Source organism: Esox lucius, chromosome 15, assembly GCF_011004845.1.
Source record: "Esox lucius isolate fEsoLuc1 chromosome 15, fEsoLuc1.pri, whole genome shotgun sequence".
Taxonomy (NCBI): Eukaryota; Metazoa; Chordata; class Actinopteri; order Esociformes; family Esocidae; genus Esox; species Esox lucius.
Window position 1 is genome coordinate 21757441 of NC_047583.1, and position 17596 is coordinate 21775036.

The 17596-nt window shown below is 45.3% G+C and overlaps 1 protein-coding gene across 5 annotated transcripts in view; it reads left to right on the forward strand.

Moving 5' to 3' along the window:
- sptb (spectrin, beta, erythrocytic) overlaps positions 1-17480 on the forward strand; it is a 37560-nt gene extending 20080 nt beyond the window's left edge. For all 5 annotated transcript variants that reach the window (XM_010897268.5, XM_010897267.5, XM_010897265.5 and 2 more), the window contains 28 exons: positions 11-161; positions 397-740; positions 904-1179; positions 1336-1586; positions 1918-2055; positions 3051-3408; positions 4935-5129; positions 5406-5612; positions 5786-5988; positions 6771-6861; positions 7069-7215; positions 7861-8124; positions 8473-8706; positions 8857-9069; positions 9215-9382; positions 9740-9870; positions 10401-10605; positions 10841-11064; positions 11333-11483; positions 11880-12124; positions 12433-12571; positions 12829-12913; positions 13027-13223; positions 13393-13542; positions 13732-14012; positions 14414-14587; positions 14676-14718; positions 14949-17480. In XM_010897268.5, the coding sequence (XP_010895570.2) occupies positions 11-161; positions 397-740; positions 904-1179; positions 1336-1586; positions 1918-2055; positions 3051-3408; positions 4935-5129; positions 5406-5612; positions 5786-5988; positions 6771-6861; positions 7069-7215; positions 7861-8124; positions 8473-8706; positions 8857-9069; positions 9215-9382; positions 9740-9870; positions 10401-10605; positions 10841-11064; positions 11333-11483; positions 11880-12124; positions 12433-12571; positions 12829-12913; positions 13027-13223; positions 13393-13542; positions 13732-14012; positions 14414-14587; positions 14676-14718; positions 14949-15146 (5463 nt within the window). In that variant the 3' untranslated portion in view covers positions 15147-17480. The remainder of the gene's footprint in view (positions 1-10; positions 162-396; positions 741-903; positions 1180-1335; positions 1587-1917; positions 2056-3050; positions 3409-4934; positions 5130-5405; positions 5613-5785; positions 5989-6770; positions 6862-7068; positions 7216-7860; positions 8125-8472; positions 8707-8856; positions 9070-9214; positions 9383-9739; positions 9871-10400; positions 10606-10840; positions 11065-11332; positions 11484-11879; positions 12125-12432; positions 12572-12828; positions 12914-13026; positions 13224-13392; positions 13543-13731; positions 14013-14413; positions 14588-14675; positions 14719-14948) is intronic.
- The last annotated feature ends 116 nt before the right edge of the window (positions 17481-17596 follow it).

Consider the following 17596-nt stretch of genomic DNA (forward strand, 5'->3'; position numbering starts at 1 on the left):
ATGTCCTCAGGCTCGACTGCTGTCCCCTGACTTTGGGAAGCACCTGTTGGAGGTGGAGGACCTGCTCCAGAAGCATGCTCTGGTGGAGGCCGACATTGCGTTGCAGGCAGAAAGAGTTCACAGTGCCAATGCAGCTGCTCTCAAATTTGCTAATGGAGACAGTAAGTCCAACAGGCACACATTAATTTACTCCGGGCAATGTACTTAGGCCAGACATCTCATCTAACATTCATCACCTGTTACCCTCACAAAAGAGGCATCACTTGGCATCAAATCCTTTTGAAATGCAATGTAACTTAATGTAAGTTATAACCCACTACAATAATCCTCCGATAGCATTAACTGATGGTTAGAGCCTCCTCTCTCCCTTTCCTCTTTCCCTTTCATCTCTTCCAGGCTACAAGCCCTGTGACCCTCAGGTGATTAAGGACCGGGTGCAGCACTTGGACCTGTGTTACCTGGAGCTGAGCTCCCTGGCAGCCCAGCGCCGCGCACGTCTCCAGCAGTCCAGGCGTCTCTGGAACTTCTTCTGGGAGACGGCGGAACTGGAAAGCTGGATCAAGGAGAAGGAGCACATCTTCTCCTCGCTGGATTACGGCAAGGACCTGACCAGTGTGCTGGTCCTGCAGAGCAAACACAGTGCCTTTGAGGATGAGCTGGACGCCCGCCGTGCCCACCTGCAGGAGGTCATGGGGGAGGGGGACAACATCATGAAGGCGGGACACTTTGGAGCGACGCAGGTAGTTTGGTAGTGGGTTGTGTGGAACAGCTGGTTGGGCGTGGGGCTTGCAACCCCAAAGCAAAATCGTGGGTTCGATTTCGCCTGGGTTCACAGATATGTAAATGTGTGCAGATTGTTAGAATTTTTTAAAGCGTTTAATGTGTTACAATTGTGTACACAAGGTCGGGGATCGCATGGAGGATGTGAGGCGTCAGTGGCGTCAGCTAGAGGACCTGGCAGCATTTCGGAGGCAGAACCTTCAGGACAGCCAGAAGTTCTTCCAGTTCCAGGGAGATGCTGATGACCTGAAGGCCTGGCTCCTGGATGCCAAGAGGCAGATGGCCAATGATGATGTGGGCCACGATGAGTACACCACCCAGAGGCTGTTGAAGAAACACAGAGACTTAAGGGACGATGTCGTCAAGAACGGAGCCACCATCGATGCTCTGACCAAACAGGTGGAAGAGTTTTGTTTCTTTTTTACTGTACCGCCTAACTTCACTTTAAGGTTATGTCAGCATTGGTTATGTCAGCATTGTAATTTAATTGGCTAACTGTCATGTGTGGGTTTTTCTGATTTTTTTTAATCCATATTTGTCTCTGTTTTTGCCCAGGCGTCAGCACTGCCCGAGGAGCTGCGAAACACTCCAGACATCCAGAGACGTCTGAAGGACATCAGAGACCTTTACATGGACCTGATATCCCTTTCTGACCTGCGTCAGAAGAAACTGGACGATGCCATGGCCCTCTACACCATCTTCAGTGAGACCGATGCCTGCGAGCTGTGGATGGGCCAGAAGGAGACCTGGTTGGTAGACCTGGATGTGCCAGAAAATCTGGAGGATCTGGAGGTGGTACAGAACAGGTACTTACACATGATATGATGGAATACCCTGAAGGTATAATACAGTATGGTATAGGTTCTATCTTTGTCACAATTCACTTTCTACTTATAAACAGTGCAGTTTTCAATGCACAGATCTAAATGGTCTGGAAAGATAAAAGCAGTGTACTTATTGAGCCTCTGCTATAAAGATCTGCAAATATCATATTTGCAGGTCCCCATAGAGCTAAAGGAGAATTAAGGAAATCTGAACTGCCTGTGAGATTTATTGATGATTTGTTCATTATAATACACCTTTCCTGATTGCTCTGTTACGTATGACTCAAGGTAACTGAATATGTTATCTTCCCAGGTTAAGTATTCTTTCTTCAGACATGGCTAATGTCCAGTCACGGGTTGATGATGTCAACAAAGCAGTGAAGCAGCTGGAGGATAGCAGACACCCACGTACCAAAGATGTGAAAGAATGCCAGATGAGACTGAATATGAGGTGAGACTCACGAGGACGTAATGTCCCCAGGCTACACCACACAGCACATAAGAGCCTGGAACAATGCCCTTTTGAAGTCGGCCTTAATGTTCTTCACTATATTATCCTGTGGGAGTGACTTTACTGAATATGTTGTCTTTTGATTTAAGCAAATCAGAATACTGCGACAAATAAAGCAGAATGTCTGATGTTCGATAATGTAAACAAACCCCTCATTACATTCAGTGTAGCCCAAGCCAGCTGCTTCATGATTGTCAGCTAGTAGCATATAAAACTAAATATAATTATCTATTTAGCTACTGTAGTAACAGAGAACATTATAGTTTTATTGAATTTGAAACTTCCTTGTTCTGCCCTTGTGCTGTATTAAGACATCTCGTCTGAGCTGTACATTCAGCTTTCCCACAACAACATTAAAACGTAGCGATTGATTGCACAAGATAGAGTTTTGTGGGAGTTGAATGGTTGGTAGGATGATTAAACCAGTCGGGCTGGGAATTTATCACAACTTATCTGATTATTGGTGAACGTTTGATGGACTGTAATAGAACTTCTGCAGATTAGGGAATTAGAAGTGTCTGGGAATGCGACGAGGATGCATTCGGCATACTGTAACAGGGAGAAGCCCAGGGAACAAACACAGATAATGTGTTTAGAGTACTGGTGGGTGTTTTATTAACATAAATAGAAGGTTGAAGGAAAAGTCACAGACAGAAAACAAACTGCTGTTATGGTGGCATCCTTGTCAATCTGCTCACCGGGAGCCTTCTTATCCTTCTGTTGATGAGGTTAAAATGAGTTACAGCTGATAAGGGGTGGGGCTGTCCTTACTGGCTGCCCCTGAAAGGTTCTGGAACCTGACAGCCTTTTTTTCTTCGGGGGCATTGGTGCGACACTTTCAGTCAGGGTCACATTTGTGCCACAATACTCAATACAAAAAGGAGATTCGTTATGAGCCACAAGACTATAGTTAGGATGAATATTTTCACTTTCAGGTGGAAGGCCTTTAAGGACTTGGTTGAGGACAAGAAGCGGAAAGTGGACTCTGCTCTCAGCTACCACAACTATGGACTGGAGTGTGAGGAGACAGAGGCCTGGATCCGAGAAAAAACTTGTATCATTGAGTCCACTCAGGACCTGGGCAATGATCTGAACGCCGTCATGACCATCCAGAGGAAACTCTTTGGTATGGAGCGTGACCTGGCTGCCATCGAAGACAAGCTGACCTTCCTGAGGAGTGAGGCTGACCAGCTGGCCATGGACCACCCAGACAACGCTGCAGATATCAAGGCTAGAAGAGCCCAGCTGGATGCAGCCTGGGACAACCTGAAGGCCACACTGAAAGACCGGGAGGTGTGTGTGTGTGCATGTATACTACCATTCAAATGTTTGGGGTCACATAGAAATGTACTACTAAATTAATTTCAATTGGAAATATGGCAAAATGAATGGAAAATATAGTCATTGACAAGGTTAGAAATTATGTTTTTTAATTGAAGTAATAATTGTGTCCTTCAAACTTTGGTTTGTCAAAGAATCCTCCATTTGCAACAGTTATAGCCTAGCAGACTTTTGGCACTTCTCATGTACCATACGGTCAAGGGTACCACGGAGCTCCCACAGCTCAATAGTGTTGAGATCGGGTGAATGTGCTGGCCACTCCATTAAAGACAGAATACCAGCTGACTGCTTCTTCCATAAATAGCTCTTGCATAGTTTGGAGCTTGTGCTTTGGGTCATTGTCCTGTTGTAGCAGGAAGTTGGCTCCAATCAAGCGCCGTCCACAGGGTATGGCATGGCATTGTAAAATTATGTGAATTGCCTTCCTTCTTCAAGATCCCTTTTAACGTGTACAAATCTCCCACTTCACCACCACCAATGCACCCCCAGACCATCACATTGCCTCCACCATGCTTGACATTTGTTGTCAAGCACTCCTCCAGCATATTTTCATTTGATCTGCATCTGAAAGATGTTCTTTGTAATCCGAACACCTCACATTTAGATTAATCTGTCCATATCACTTTTTTTCAATCTTCCTCTGTCCATTGTCTGTGTTATTTTGCCCATCTTAATCTTTGCTTCTTATTGACCAGTCTGAGATGTCTTTTTCTTTGCAACTCTGCCTAGAAGGCCAGCATCCTGGAGTTGCTTCTTCACTGTTGATGTTGAGAGTAGTGTTTTGCAGGTACTATTTAATTAAGCTGCCAGCTGAGGACTTGTGAGGCGTCTGTTTTTCAAACTTGACGGTCTAATGTATTTGTCCTTGTGCTCAGTTGTGCACCGGGGCCTCCCAATCCTCTTTCTTTTCTGGTTAGAGGCAGTTCTGTGAAGAGAGTAATACACAGCCTTGTTCAAGATCATCAGTTTCTTGGCAACTTTCTTGCATGGAATAGCCTTTATTTTTCAGAACAAGAATAGACTAATGAGTTTCAGAAAAAAGTTATTCGTTTCTGGCCATATTGAGCCTGTAATCAAATCCACAATTGCTGATGCTCCAGATGCTCAACTAGTCTAAAGAAAGACAATTTTATTGCTTCTTTAATCAGCACAATAGTTTTCAGCTTTTATAACTTAATTGCAAAAGGGTTTTCTAATGATCAGTTTGCCTTTAAATGATAAACTTAGCAAACACAATGTGCCAATGGAACACAGGAGTGATGGTTGCTGATAATGGACCTCTGTACACCTATGTAGATCTTCAATAAAAAAATCATTCTTTTGGGCACTGAAAAGTCACTCAGGAAAAGAGTTACTGCTAATGTCAAAAGGTTTTGATGAGGGACTATACTTTCTGGGCTGTGTTTTTTCTCGAGATAAAATTGTCAATGTTTGAAGTAGTAAGACTTATTTTTAATAAACCTGTCGTTTTTTCTTAGGATTCCTTGGGAGAGGTGTCCAAGCTGCAGACCTTCCTGCAGGACATGGATAACTTCCAGACCTGGCTCTTCAGGACCCAGAAGGCTGTGGCGTCTGAGGACATGCCTGAGACCCTGCCCCAAGCAGAGCAGCTGTTGAGCCTCCACAATGCCTTGCAGGATGAAATGGATGTCCATGAGGAGGACTACCACAAGGTCAGTAGCACCTTTTAGCTGGATTAGGATTGAAAGTGCATTGATTTCTAAAGTAAAATATCACAAAGTGGTGAGCGATGTGGAGGAGCAGGCTTAATCCTGGACAAGCTCTCCTTTTTATGGACACTGAGCTACAAATGAGATTGACAATAATTTGCAAAAGTTTCAGGGAACTGAAAAGAATGATGGCCAAAGAAGGCATCACATTTTGTCAATTCCATTATAGAAAAAGAAAAAGATCAAAGTATTGACATGTTAATAATGACACTCTCTCAGGTGAGGAACACGGGTGTCTCGGTGACCCAGGGCCAGCTCCACGACCCTCAGTACCAGGAGCTGGACAAAAGCCTGAAGGGGCTTGACCGTGGCTGGGATGAGCTCCACAGGATGTGGGACAGAAGGAAAGGCTTCCTGGACCAGGGCCTGGGTTTCCAACAGTTCATGAGAGATGCCAAGCAGGTGGAGACCATTCTCAACAATCAGGTAAGATAAACTAAAGCTGATACCTAATCCTTATAATAATTCATATTATTGTTAAGGATAATGTGTTTTCTTTGATGTGTTAAGCTAGATCAAGAGCGTAATATATAGGTGATCTTCTGCCAGTCAGTACCTAACATGATGGATGGGAAATCTTTGTTTTATTGTTACTTCAGGAGTACACACTGGCCCGCACGGGCAAGCCTGACACCCTGGACGGTGCCGTACAAGCTCTGAAGAAGCACGAGGACTTTGTCTCCACCATGGACGCCAACATGGAGAAAATCTCCAGCACGCTAGAGGAAGGACAGAGATTGGTCGACAGTAGAAACCCCCATTACCTTAGGGTGCAAGACAAGATGGACTCCATCCATGAAAGGTTAGTTCTGGAGCTTGGTCCAACATTGGCTTAATTCTCTTAATTCTCTTTAAGTTAAATGGGAAACAAAACCTCACCTCAACAGATATTGTATATCAGCTTTCTTTAAAAAGACAGGTGGGTTTAAAATAAAGGAATAAAATATATTTGTATATGAACCACTTTTAATAATTTTTATTGTAGTGTCAGTCCTGGGTTTAAAACTGCCACCTCTGTTGGTCTGTAAAAACTGAGGTATACAGAATATTTCTACACCAGCCTAGCTGGCCTGTTGACATGACTAGTTCTCCACGAGCAGAGTGTTAATCACATACGGTATTTCAGCTGGACCCGCCACTCTAAGGAACACGTTCCACACTTTTCCCTACATAGTGCAGTAGTAGTGCCCTTTTTGTAGGGAATAGTGTGCCTGTACATTACAGTTCAGCTAGCTATTAGGCTGCTATTCTGAGTTAGATAGGTTGGCAACACGTCCTTAGTGTTCACATCATTTAGTTTGGAGAGGGAGAGGTGAGCCAGGAGTGGAGCTCCTTGTACCATTAACACACGCCATCATCATCATCCCAGGCTTCAGTCTGGTCTGCTGGCCTGCAGGGAGACGGGGGGAGGCAGCCGGGCGCCTGCTGTGATGGTATTGATTCCAAAGAGAGTGCTCTTCATTCGGCGCTTCACAGAGTTGGGGTGGGGGGGTGGGTGCTGTGTAAGGTCTTTAGTAAAGACTCTTCACTGTGCAGAACTGGGTCTGGAACCGAAAAGGTTCATGGTTAGTATTTGATCTCCAGGTACCAGAAGAACAGAGCCAAAGCCAACGAGGTCACCGGGATCCTTGAGGATAACAGGGATCTTCAACATTTCCTGCAAAACACTCAGGATGTGAGTCATGTTATTCCTTTTCTGCAACAGTATATTGCAATTGTAACCCAGTCTTACTTCAAACTGCTGTTGTAGTCTTTGCCTACCACTGATTGCACTCTCTCTTTCCTCACCTCTCAACTCCATCATCTGTCCTCTCCGCTCCCTCTCTCTCCATCCCTCTCTCCTCTGTTTGAGCCTCTTCTCTTCCGTTGTCCATCTCTTCAGCTGACTCTGTGGATCAACGAGAAGATGTTGACGGCTCAGGATGTGTCCTATGGTGGGGACAGGAACCTCCACACCAAGTGGAAGAAACATCAGGCCTTCATGGCTGAGCTAGCCTCCAACAAAGACTGGCTCCACAAAATAGACCAGGTATGTGTGTGCATGCGAGTGGTGTGTGTGTGTGTGTTTCTGTGTGTGAGCGGTGTATTCTTGTTCCACTACAGTATCAGTTTCTGTGTCCTTGGGGTCACACCCTTGCTGTATGCCGCATGCTATAATATAATGCCCTCTATAATGCCCTCTGAATGTGACCTTCTTACAGTCAAACTCTTCTCAAAGGCATTTAGCCAAAGGTGCTTTTCTGTCTGTTGACTGACCATTATGCATTTTGACTGAAACAATAATATAAAGTAGCCTTGTCAGAAGCAGAAAAAACTATTCAACCTTTTGTTTCTGTGGGGTCAGCTCAATGCAAACCTAGAACCACTAGACAATTGCTCCTCAGCTCCAGTCCAGGAGGGCCGAAACACTTTTGTATCCTTTGTTGGTAAGAAAGGACTGACAAAAATCTGCAATGTTTTGGCCCTCCATGATCTGAGATGAATAGCTCTGCACTAGACCAATGCAAAACTATCGTAATAATTATGAAGCATACTGTAATTATTTCTGGGGTGTGTCCCGTCCAGATGTTCCTTACTTGTTATCCAAAGGTTAATGGATTACCTACTTATCAAACGTTAGAATGATTCCCCTGAATGTCACCTTTTCAACAACAAGTTGTCTTGTCATTAATAGGAAGGTCGGGAACTGATGGATGCCAAGCCCGAGTTTGAGCCCATTGTGAAGGAGCGTCTCGACAAGCTTCATGAGCTATGGGACAAGCTGGAGTCCACTGCTGAGGATAAAGCCCGCCTCCTGTTCGAAGCAAACCGCTCTGAGCTGTTTGACCAGAGTCTGAACGACATTAAGAAGTGGCTGGCTGAACTGCAGAAGGAGTTACAGGGAGACGATGAGGTCAAGGACCTCACCAATGCCAATATTCTGCTCAAGAAGCACCAGGTACACGTGTCCATTTCAAAAGTTGTGCCTCTTAATGTGTATGGCGCTCCTGGCTCGCTTCACATATACAGCTCCACGCCAGAGACCAGGGTTCAATACCCGTCTCCACCCTTCACCTCTGTGTCCCCGTCACCTGTCTCCCACTGATTCCTACTATGAATAAAAGCATTGCAAAAAGCAAATAAATTAAGTTAGGACAGTCCACTCTTCTTGTAAAACACTATAAGCCATATGCCGCCCTCTGGCTGCAGGTGTTGTCCATTGTACGGGCGTGGAGTTCACAATCCAAAGACAGAAATGTGTTCCTGTCTGCCCATTCAAATTAACCAACACCTCTCTTCCTCCCAGCAAACAGAGAACCAGGTGCGTGACCGTGCGCGGGAGCTGGAGGACCTACAGGAGGCTGTCCAGAAACATGGAGGCTTAGTCGGGAGCAGAGAGGAACAGCCCGAGCTGGAGGCTGAGCAGCAAGCCATCCAGAGGACCTTTGAGCAGCTCCTCACCCCCCTGGCCCAGCGCAGGGGCAAGCTGGAGGCAGCGAAGGCTGTGCACCAGTTCTACAGGGACCTGGCCGATGAGATCGTGAGGATGCCTTTCATCTTATCCTCAGCTCCATTACAGCACTGTTGCCACTGTCTGAAACCTGTCCAGAATGCTTCCTCTGAGAAATGCTGAGGTTATTGTGAGGACTTAGTGACAGCTCTTGTTTGGTTCTCTCCATGTTCGGTTCAGCTCTGGGTAGAGGAGAGGTTGCCCCTTGCGATGTCAGACGAACATGGCAACAATCTCCAGGCAGTCCAGCTGCTGTTGAAGAAAAACCAGACGTTACAGAAGGAGATTGAGGGCCACCAGCCACGTGTGGATGAGGTGTTGGAGCGAGGCCGGAGGATGGCCTCAGCCGCAGCAGAGGAGGGCGGGCCGGAGTCTCAGCGTATCGGAGAGCAGGTGTGCATACACACAGACAGACTTGGTGTCTACCCTTCACGGCCTTCTCCGCTCTCTGTTGTGGTTTTTCGGGCCACTTTCTTTGTTAATCTGTTTCATGTCTTTGCTCTACTGAAAAGCTCTGTATAAAACCATGTATCTCCAGGTGAAGGAGCTGGAGGAGGTGTGGTCTCGGCTGCAGGATGAGATGGCCAAGCGAAGGGACAGGCTAAACGGATCTAACCTGGCGCAGCAGTACTACAACGATGCTGATGAGGCCGAGGCCTGGATAGGAGAACAGGAGCTCTACATGATCCCTGATGAAAAAGCCAAGGTGGGGAGGAGAGGAGGGGGAGACAGGGGTAGGGGGGTAGAGGAGAAAAGGAAGAGAGGAGGTGGCCTGGATAGGAGGGAATGCTCCCAAAGTATAGTGCTCACACCCAATTAAAGCCATTATAAACAGCCATATTGTCATAACGTTGTTGGGGAGTACTCATGTTTCAGAAAACAGTTGGGTGAACCCTGTCATTGTCCAAACATGTTTAAAACTTTAAGGTTGATCTCATAAACTGTTTGAATCCATCCGTTCTCTGGTGAATTGAGAGTGGTAACATATATCCAACCCCTTCCCTTGGCAAAGATTGGGGCTTTCTAAAGGGTGCATTTCTCCCCCACCTCAACCTGTCTTTAGGACGAGCGGGCTGCCATGCTGATGCTGAAGCGTCACCTGATCGCCAAGCAGGCTGTCGATGACTACTCAGACACCATCCAGAAGCTGGCTGACCGCGCACACAAGATGCTGAATGAGGACCACCCTGATGGGTGAGTGGAAGACTGACATTTAAGGTTCAGTAGGGTTACCTTGTGCACTATTGTATAGCAATCACTAGCTGCTCCTTACCACTTACTCCTCCTTTTCATTAACTCCAGATATTAGTAGCTCCTCCTACCACCAGCTCCTCCTTGCCTCCTAACTAGTGTTAAAGCTTCTCTTTAACACAAGCTCAACCTAGTTCTAGCCCATTAAATCAATATCTCCTCCTGTTAGTGGCTCTACTTATCACTAACTCCTCTTTTCACTAGCTCCTCCTGTAAGTAGCTCCTACAATCACTAGCCCCCCGTATTACTTGCTTCTCCAATCACTAGCTCCTCCTGTTATTAGCTCCACGTGTCAATAGGTTATCCTATCACTAGCTCCTCCCCTCACTAGCTTCTCCTATTACTAGCTCCTCCCACCCATCGTTTTTGGGTCACCGTACGATATCAGACACCTGTGTTACATCTTGATGCATGATGAGGACTTACTTCGTCCTGTCAGTCACGCTTTCGTTCCCTCCCTCCCTCTCCGTAGTGAGTCAGTCATCCGTCGTCAGGGCCAGGTCGACAAACAATACGCTGGTCTGAAGGACCTGGCGGAGGACCGCAGGAGGAGGTTGGATCACGTCTACCATCACTTCCTGCTTAGCCGAGAGGTGGAGGACCTGGAGCAGTGGATAGCCGAGAAGGACAAGACGGCCTCCTCACAGGAGATGGGACAGGACCTTGACCAAGTCACGGTGAGGGGACACACACACGTCCAAGTGTCCAGTGCTCTCCCATAGACCTAGAACCTAGTCATTACCTGGAAAAACCAATCTTCAGGCAGGTTACTTATCATGCAAGCTTGTTTCGATAAACCAACGTTAAACTTAATGGTGAAAACCACCCAATAAACTTAAATGCCTGCTCTATTATTGTCACATTTTCAATAAGTCCAATTATTTTCCGCTTCATAAACCCCAAACCGACCAGAGCCTGAGGGACAGGTTCCGTGACTTTGGCCGGGAGACAGGGATGCGGGGCCAGGAGCGTGTGGACTTTGTGAACCAGACGATAGACGAGCTGATCGAGGCTGGCCACACGGAGGCTGCAGCCATGGCCGAGTGGAAGGACAGCGTCAACGAGAGCTGGGCTGACCTGCTGGAACTCATAGACACCCGCACTCAACTCCTACAGGCGTCATACGACCTGCTCAAGTGAGTTTATGTCTGGGCACAAGGCTTTATGTTCAATTATTACTAGTCCCAGGGAGACAGTACTTGGCTGTTTTCTGGTGATGTCATTACAACTGGTTTCACGTACTGGGATTGTGGTTCTTTTATACATCCAGAATGAAGTTCAAACTTTAAAAAGCTAAACCGCTCAGAAATAAATGATAGCAGCCTTATGATAGGCAACAGTGAGTACTGCAACCATGTACAGCGCGAGCTGGTAAAATAAACCACAATGCTTTGTGCTGCTCAGGTACTTTGAGGATGGGAAAGAACTAGTGTCTCAGATCCATGAGAAACAGAAGGAGATTCCTGCTGACCTGGGAGAAGACTTCAGCAAGGCAGACACCTTCCACCGCATGCACGCCGCCTTTGAGAGGGATATCAGCTCTCTGGGAAAGCAGGTAACCTTTTACTACCATGGCCTATATTTTAAGAGGCCTACTGAGGAGTATTAAGACATTGTGCTGGTAGACTTTCAGCTTGGACTAATGTAGGCTTTGCAGGTTTTATGTAGAAGAGCGGCTTCAAGACAGTACATGAGCAAACCTAGGCTCCTGCATAGCAACAAATAGAATGATCAATAAATCCCAGCAGTTTGTGTTGGGTTTTGTCTATCTGCCATTCCGCCTGTCTGCCTGTCTTTTCTGACAGCCTCAATGTATTTTCTGTATGACTGCCTCTAAATCTTTTCTGTCTGACTGCCTCAGTGTCTTTTCTGTCTGCCGGCCTGTCCTGTGTTTTCTGTCTTCATGTCTTCCCGTGGCGTGTCCTAACTACCACCTCCTTCACCCCACCAGGTGCAGCAGTTCCAGGAGACAGCAACCCGTCTCCATGCCCAGTACGCTGGGGACAAGGCTGTTGAGATCCAGGCGCAGGAGAAGGGGGTGGTGGAGGCCTGGAAGGCATTGTTGGATGCCTGTGACGGACGCAGAAAAAGCCTTGAGGAGACCGCTGACAAGTTCCGCTTCTTCACCATGGTCCGGGACCTCATGGCTTGGATGGAGAGCACCATAAAACAGATAGAGACACAGGAGAAACCACGGTAAACCCCTGGGACAGACTAATAACATAAAGCTATCTGGTGCACGCCAGACCTCTGGGATGGGGGCAACAGGATGGGGGCGGTCTGTGGTTTCGTTGGAGCAAAATTGTGGTTTCACCAGTTTGAATCCTACAAGGCAGCACACATTCTGAATACATGCAGAGATTTACAACTTTGAAACGGTAGAAGAAATGGACGAGAGAGGATGGACAGGGGAAGTGGAGGGGTGAAGGGATGGAGTGTGGGAGTTTGGAATGACAGAGACACAGTAAGATGATCACCGGTTGTTTGCACCTCTCTCACCACAGGGATGTGTCATCAGTAGAACTGCTGATGAAGTACCACCAGGGAATCAGATCTGAGATCGACCAGCGTGGGCCCAAGTTCTCTGACTGTGTGGAGCACGGCAAAGCTCTGCTGGCGCGCAAACACAAGGACTTTGCTGAGGTGAGGAACACCAGGCCTCTATATCTGCCATTCGCATCGTACTGGCGCAACTCGCCTTTTCTTTAGACCTTCTCCGTTTGGGTTTGAGATGAAGTGTGAAGACACTGTGCAGGGAATGAAGTAAAGACTTAAAATGTGCGGGACTACTCTCTGTTCAGGCGCTCTGTAGGGGTTTCTCCCCACCCTGGCACTCTGATTTGAGAAGGTATTTCAGCTGACCATCCTTGTGGCTGTCGCCCTCGTTCTCTCTCTCTCAGATCAAAGAGAGGCTGATGCAACTGGTGGAGAAGAAGAAGGAGATGATGACCAAGTGGGATGACCGGTGGGACTGGCTTAGGCTCTGTGAGTACGAGTGCAGAGCTCTCCTTTCCCCCTGATACCTCATACTGTGTCAGGAATCAGATCAGAACGCCACCCCTGGCCGCAGTGCACTGAACATTATCTCCTCATCCTAGTGTTGGAGGTGTGCCAGTTTGCCCGTGATGCCTCGGTGGCAGAAGCATGGCTGGTGGCTCAAGAGCCGTACGTGGTCAGCAAGGACCTGGGACAGACGGTAGATGAGGTGGAGAAGCTACTGAAGAGACACGAGGCATTCGAAAAGTCCACCGCCACCTGGGAGGAGCGCTTCTCGGCGCTCGAAAGACTCACCACGGTACGTTGATTGTTTATATGTTTACAGAACCCCGTTTTGTATATAAACAAATATGTGTATCATTGATCCGTCACCAAATATGTGTATCATTGATCCGTTACCAAATATGTGTATCATTGACCCATCTCACTCTCTTCGCCTCTCCCTTTCTCCTTCTTTCATCTCTCAGTTGGAGCTTTTGGAGTTAAGGAAACAGCAGCAGGAGATGCAGCAGTTTATAGCAGAGGAGCAGCAGCGTTCCAAGATGGAGAGCAGGAGAGAGGACACCGGGTTTGGCGAAGACTCTTCTCAGCTCTACACTATTGAAGAGCAGTCGCTGGTTAGTGCTAATGTGCTGACGAAATGACATAATGACAATCTCTGACCATCTTATTCAATTAGTGCTGCTGTCTTTTTTTCTCTGGGTGGAGATGGCTTTTAAGGATAGTATGTCATAATGAACAGTCTGTGTACATTAACAATGACTGCAAGTATTTTGCCCCTTCCTCCCTCTTCACTCCGGTCTCAGTCAGCCTCTGGGGCCGTGGTGGAGCCCAGTTCAGGTCAGCTGGAGGGGACTGCGGGTGACTCCACCATGCCCATGGTCTCTGAGATGCAGGACGCTGACCTGCATGAGGCTGGCTCTCTGGAGCTGCTGGATGTTTCCGTGTCAGGACACATCCCCAGAGAGGGGGAGCACAGGGCCACCACCCTGCCTGTGGAAACCCTCAGCGCTAAGGCTGTGTTGCAGGAGGGCATGTTGGGACGGAAACACGACCTGGAGGCCACTGGGAAGAAAGCTTCTAACAGGTACATACACAGTTGGATCAAAACTATTTTTATTCACGTTGAATTGTGTCAGCATATTGGTTATTTCGTTATTTCTTTCTTTTATTTGGACAATGAAGCAATGTGCAATTTTAATTGGAATCAAACCTGAATGAGGACATCCAACACATCTTATTTGCATTAGTATTAATTTTATTAAATTATATATAACCTGGAAAAGCCTTAGTAACAGGTGCATAAAGTCCAATGTCGAACCCATTGGATTAGTTTCATGTGTTATTTATTTCAATGCAGGTTAATGCTAGATCAGTAGCTACAGGACTATTCCATATCCTTGCAGTTGATCTGAACCTGACCATAATTAATAGATTGTTGTAAGCTTTGGATGTGTCTTACTTAACAAGAGGTGTTTCCTCTCATAGATCCTGGAATAATCTGTACTGTGTGCTGAAACCTGGCCAGTTCTCCGTCTATAAAGACGCCAAGAGCTTTGGCCACGGCTCCACTTACCATGGAGAGGACCCTCTGCTAATCAGCAACGCCGTATGGGAAGTCCTGACCAACTACAAGAAGAAAAAGCACGTATTTAAACTGAGGTGAGGATATTTGATGTACAGTTTTAATGTTCTCATCGCACCTTTCGTTTGAATCCTGAGTTAATTCATTTGGCTGTCTCTCCTCTAGGCTTGAAGATGGTAGTGAATATCTGTTCCAGTGTAAAGACGAGGTGAGTTCATGTTCTATGTAATTGTGTAAGAGTACATTATAGCAGCCAGTCCAAGAGCATTCAAAGTTCAGCTCTTGTTGCTGTTGAACCATCTGAAAGAGAAGCTCTCTGCTCTCTCTGGAATGACGTCACGGAAGTGTCAACCACTTGAGTGGTAGTGTTGAAGGAAGCCTTAACCCTGCTGCCTCAATTCTCTGAAATGTGTGTGACAACTTGTATGGGGATTTCAGGATGAGCTGGGTCGTTGGAGCCAGGCAATGGTGAAGGCTGTGAAGCCCGTGGCCCTGGAAGAGGCAGGGCCCTCAGGGGCCCGGGCCCGCAGCCTGCCCCCTCCCTCCTCCTCCACCACCCTCGCCACTCCAGAGCCGGCGAAAGACAAGAAAGACAAGGAGAAGAAGGGCTTCAGTCGGTTCGCTAAGAAGAAGTGAGAAGCGTCTGACCTGACACATTGACTGATCTTGTTACAGTCCGACTAACTTGTGGTTGCATTTAACAGCAATTTAGTTTGCCTAAAATGCAACCCACTGACTGACTGACAGTACCCAGAAAAGATTTGCAGAAGTTGTAGTGTACATTAAGTGGTGTAAAATCAGTAATATATAGATTTGTATCACGTTAAAATATTTTCTTTTTTACCTTCCGATAGATATTGTAGTTGCTGGATTAAAACCTCTGATCACTCTAATGCCTGTATTTAAGCCTGTGTACCACTGCAATGGTCCACCTATCTTTTTCCCTTCAACAAATTATGCTAAATTCAAATAGCTAAATAAAAGCACAGGAATGCTCTTTTCACACTCAACCAAAGAATGTAAAATTCTTCTTTATTAAAATTGTATGTGAACTTTGCTTTAGATGAAAGCATGCTTTGACAAATGTATCATATGTATTACGAAACATTATCACTCGTAAGAGTACTTGTTCATTAATCTGCCTTATATTCCCATAAAAATGGTTGCCAATTGTTATACTGTGCTGCTTGAATTTGGAGCTCGTATACCATAGACTTATAGACTCATCTGGATTAGGTAGAAGATTTTAACGAGCTTTGTAAATGCTGTTTTAACAAGTGAATAGTAATGCCTGAAAGAGGGTGAGACAGTGCTGTGCAGGGCTTGCATGTCAAGCACAACTGCAAGTATGCAAACTCATTGTCCTAAGCACTGTGAAGGCAAAATAAGAGTTGCCAAACAATTCTACAACAGTTAGAACTGTTTTAGCGAATATGATTAAATTATTGACGAGCGATTTTGACAACAAAAAATGACTTTTACATATGTTTGACAAATTTGAAATAACCTGACACTTGTTTGCGCGTCAAATTTTGAATTTCATATTTATTCATATATATCTATATAAGAATGCATGGATTATACTATATTTATTTAATATGGTGCTATATTGATTTTCTTACACTTTCAGTTTAGACCAACATGGCCTGTCCTACTTATCCTTACTTCAGAATGCAGTTATATGCAATTAATTATTTCCATCACATTTTGGTTTTACTCAGACATGTTAAAAAAACTATAATCAGAAACCCTTTTTTTTATGCAAAGATCAACAAAAACTTGTGGATCATACCAATCTATAATGCCTTTCCAAAACGTACACACTATTAAAATGCATTATGGAAGAATGTGTCAAAAATGAATGTATGGAAATACAGGAAGCACTGAAGACAGGTAGAAAAGAGGATTTGCCATGGAAAAAAAGAAAAATGGATTTCATTTGAAATTGACCTTCAGAATATGTATTTTTTGACTGAAATGGTCAGTTATTTTGAAAGATGTATTCTGGGATTTTCGGCCACTGGTTGTAAAAGTGGTGTTGTCGAGCCGTAACTGGCCCCTGAAAATTGTGTACCATATCATACAGATTTTGCCAGCATGTGCCCCATGTTATCAATACCACTCGCTTTCAAACTTGGAATTTCATGTCTGTGATTACAGATTCTGCCCTTACAAACCACACATTACACATACAGCCCAAAATGGAGATAAGACAAAATAGTTGGCTATTCACAAGTCCCAGACTCTAAGTTTCCATTCCCAAATATTTTTCTTTCATATATATGTACAGGAAACAAAGGTACAGTATCATGGAACTGCATTTATGCTAGTAAATATAATAATACATTTGACTACTGAGGACTGACAGTGCAAAACTGTGTACTTTGTTTTTCCAATGTTCCAGATATCTACATTTCTCACTGCAGTGGTTTGTGGCAATTACTTTTCAATTGAGTAAATTCAGGAACACCAATTTATCTGAATTTAAGTTTTCTTCCTGAACTGAAATGGAACTGACCCAACACCTCCACATTACAGTCCCTCCAGAGGTGTCCTTTAACCTTTACTCATCATACCTGTAGCCTCATACTAACTCACTGTCCTTATCTTCCACTCCTGCCTAGCATTTGTTAATCAGCATTTTCTACTCTCTAGTAACTCTGTTAAATATCCCAAAATGTTAACAGAAAATGTTGAATACATTTTGAGGTAACTTGAAAATAAACAGATAAATCTAGAATTTGGAGTTACTGTGCTCTGGCATTGCTGTCTCATACACATTTGTTTTTCTATCTTTTTGGGAACCATAGAAAGAATCTGGAAAATCCATATCCTATCCACTTACCTCAATAACTACACTGTTATTCCTAAACTTAAAACAATGTAAAAACAATTATAAGCTTTAACCTAAACCTGACTCTAAACCTGGAAGTAGCCTTTGTGTGCTAATGGGAACAGACAAAAAAAAAACGGAAAAAAACCCAATTTCTCAGGTTTTGCATGTAAGACCTGGATCACACACATTTGGTGAGGCATGGGGTTAGTCCAACAGTGCATGAAGACAAAATACTATGAAGCTCAACAAG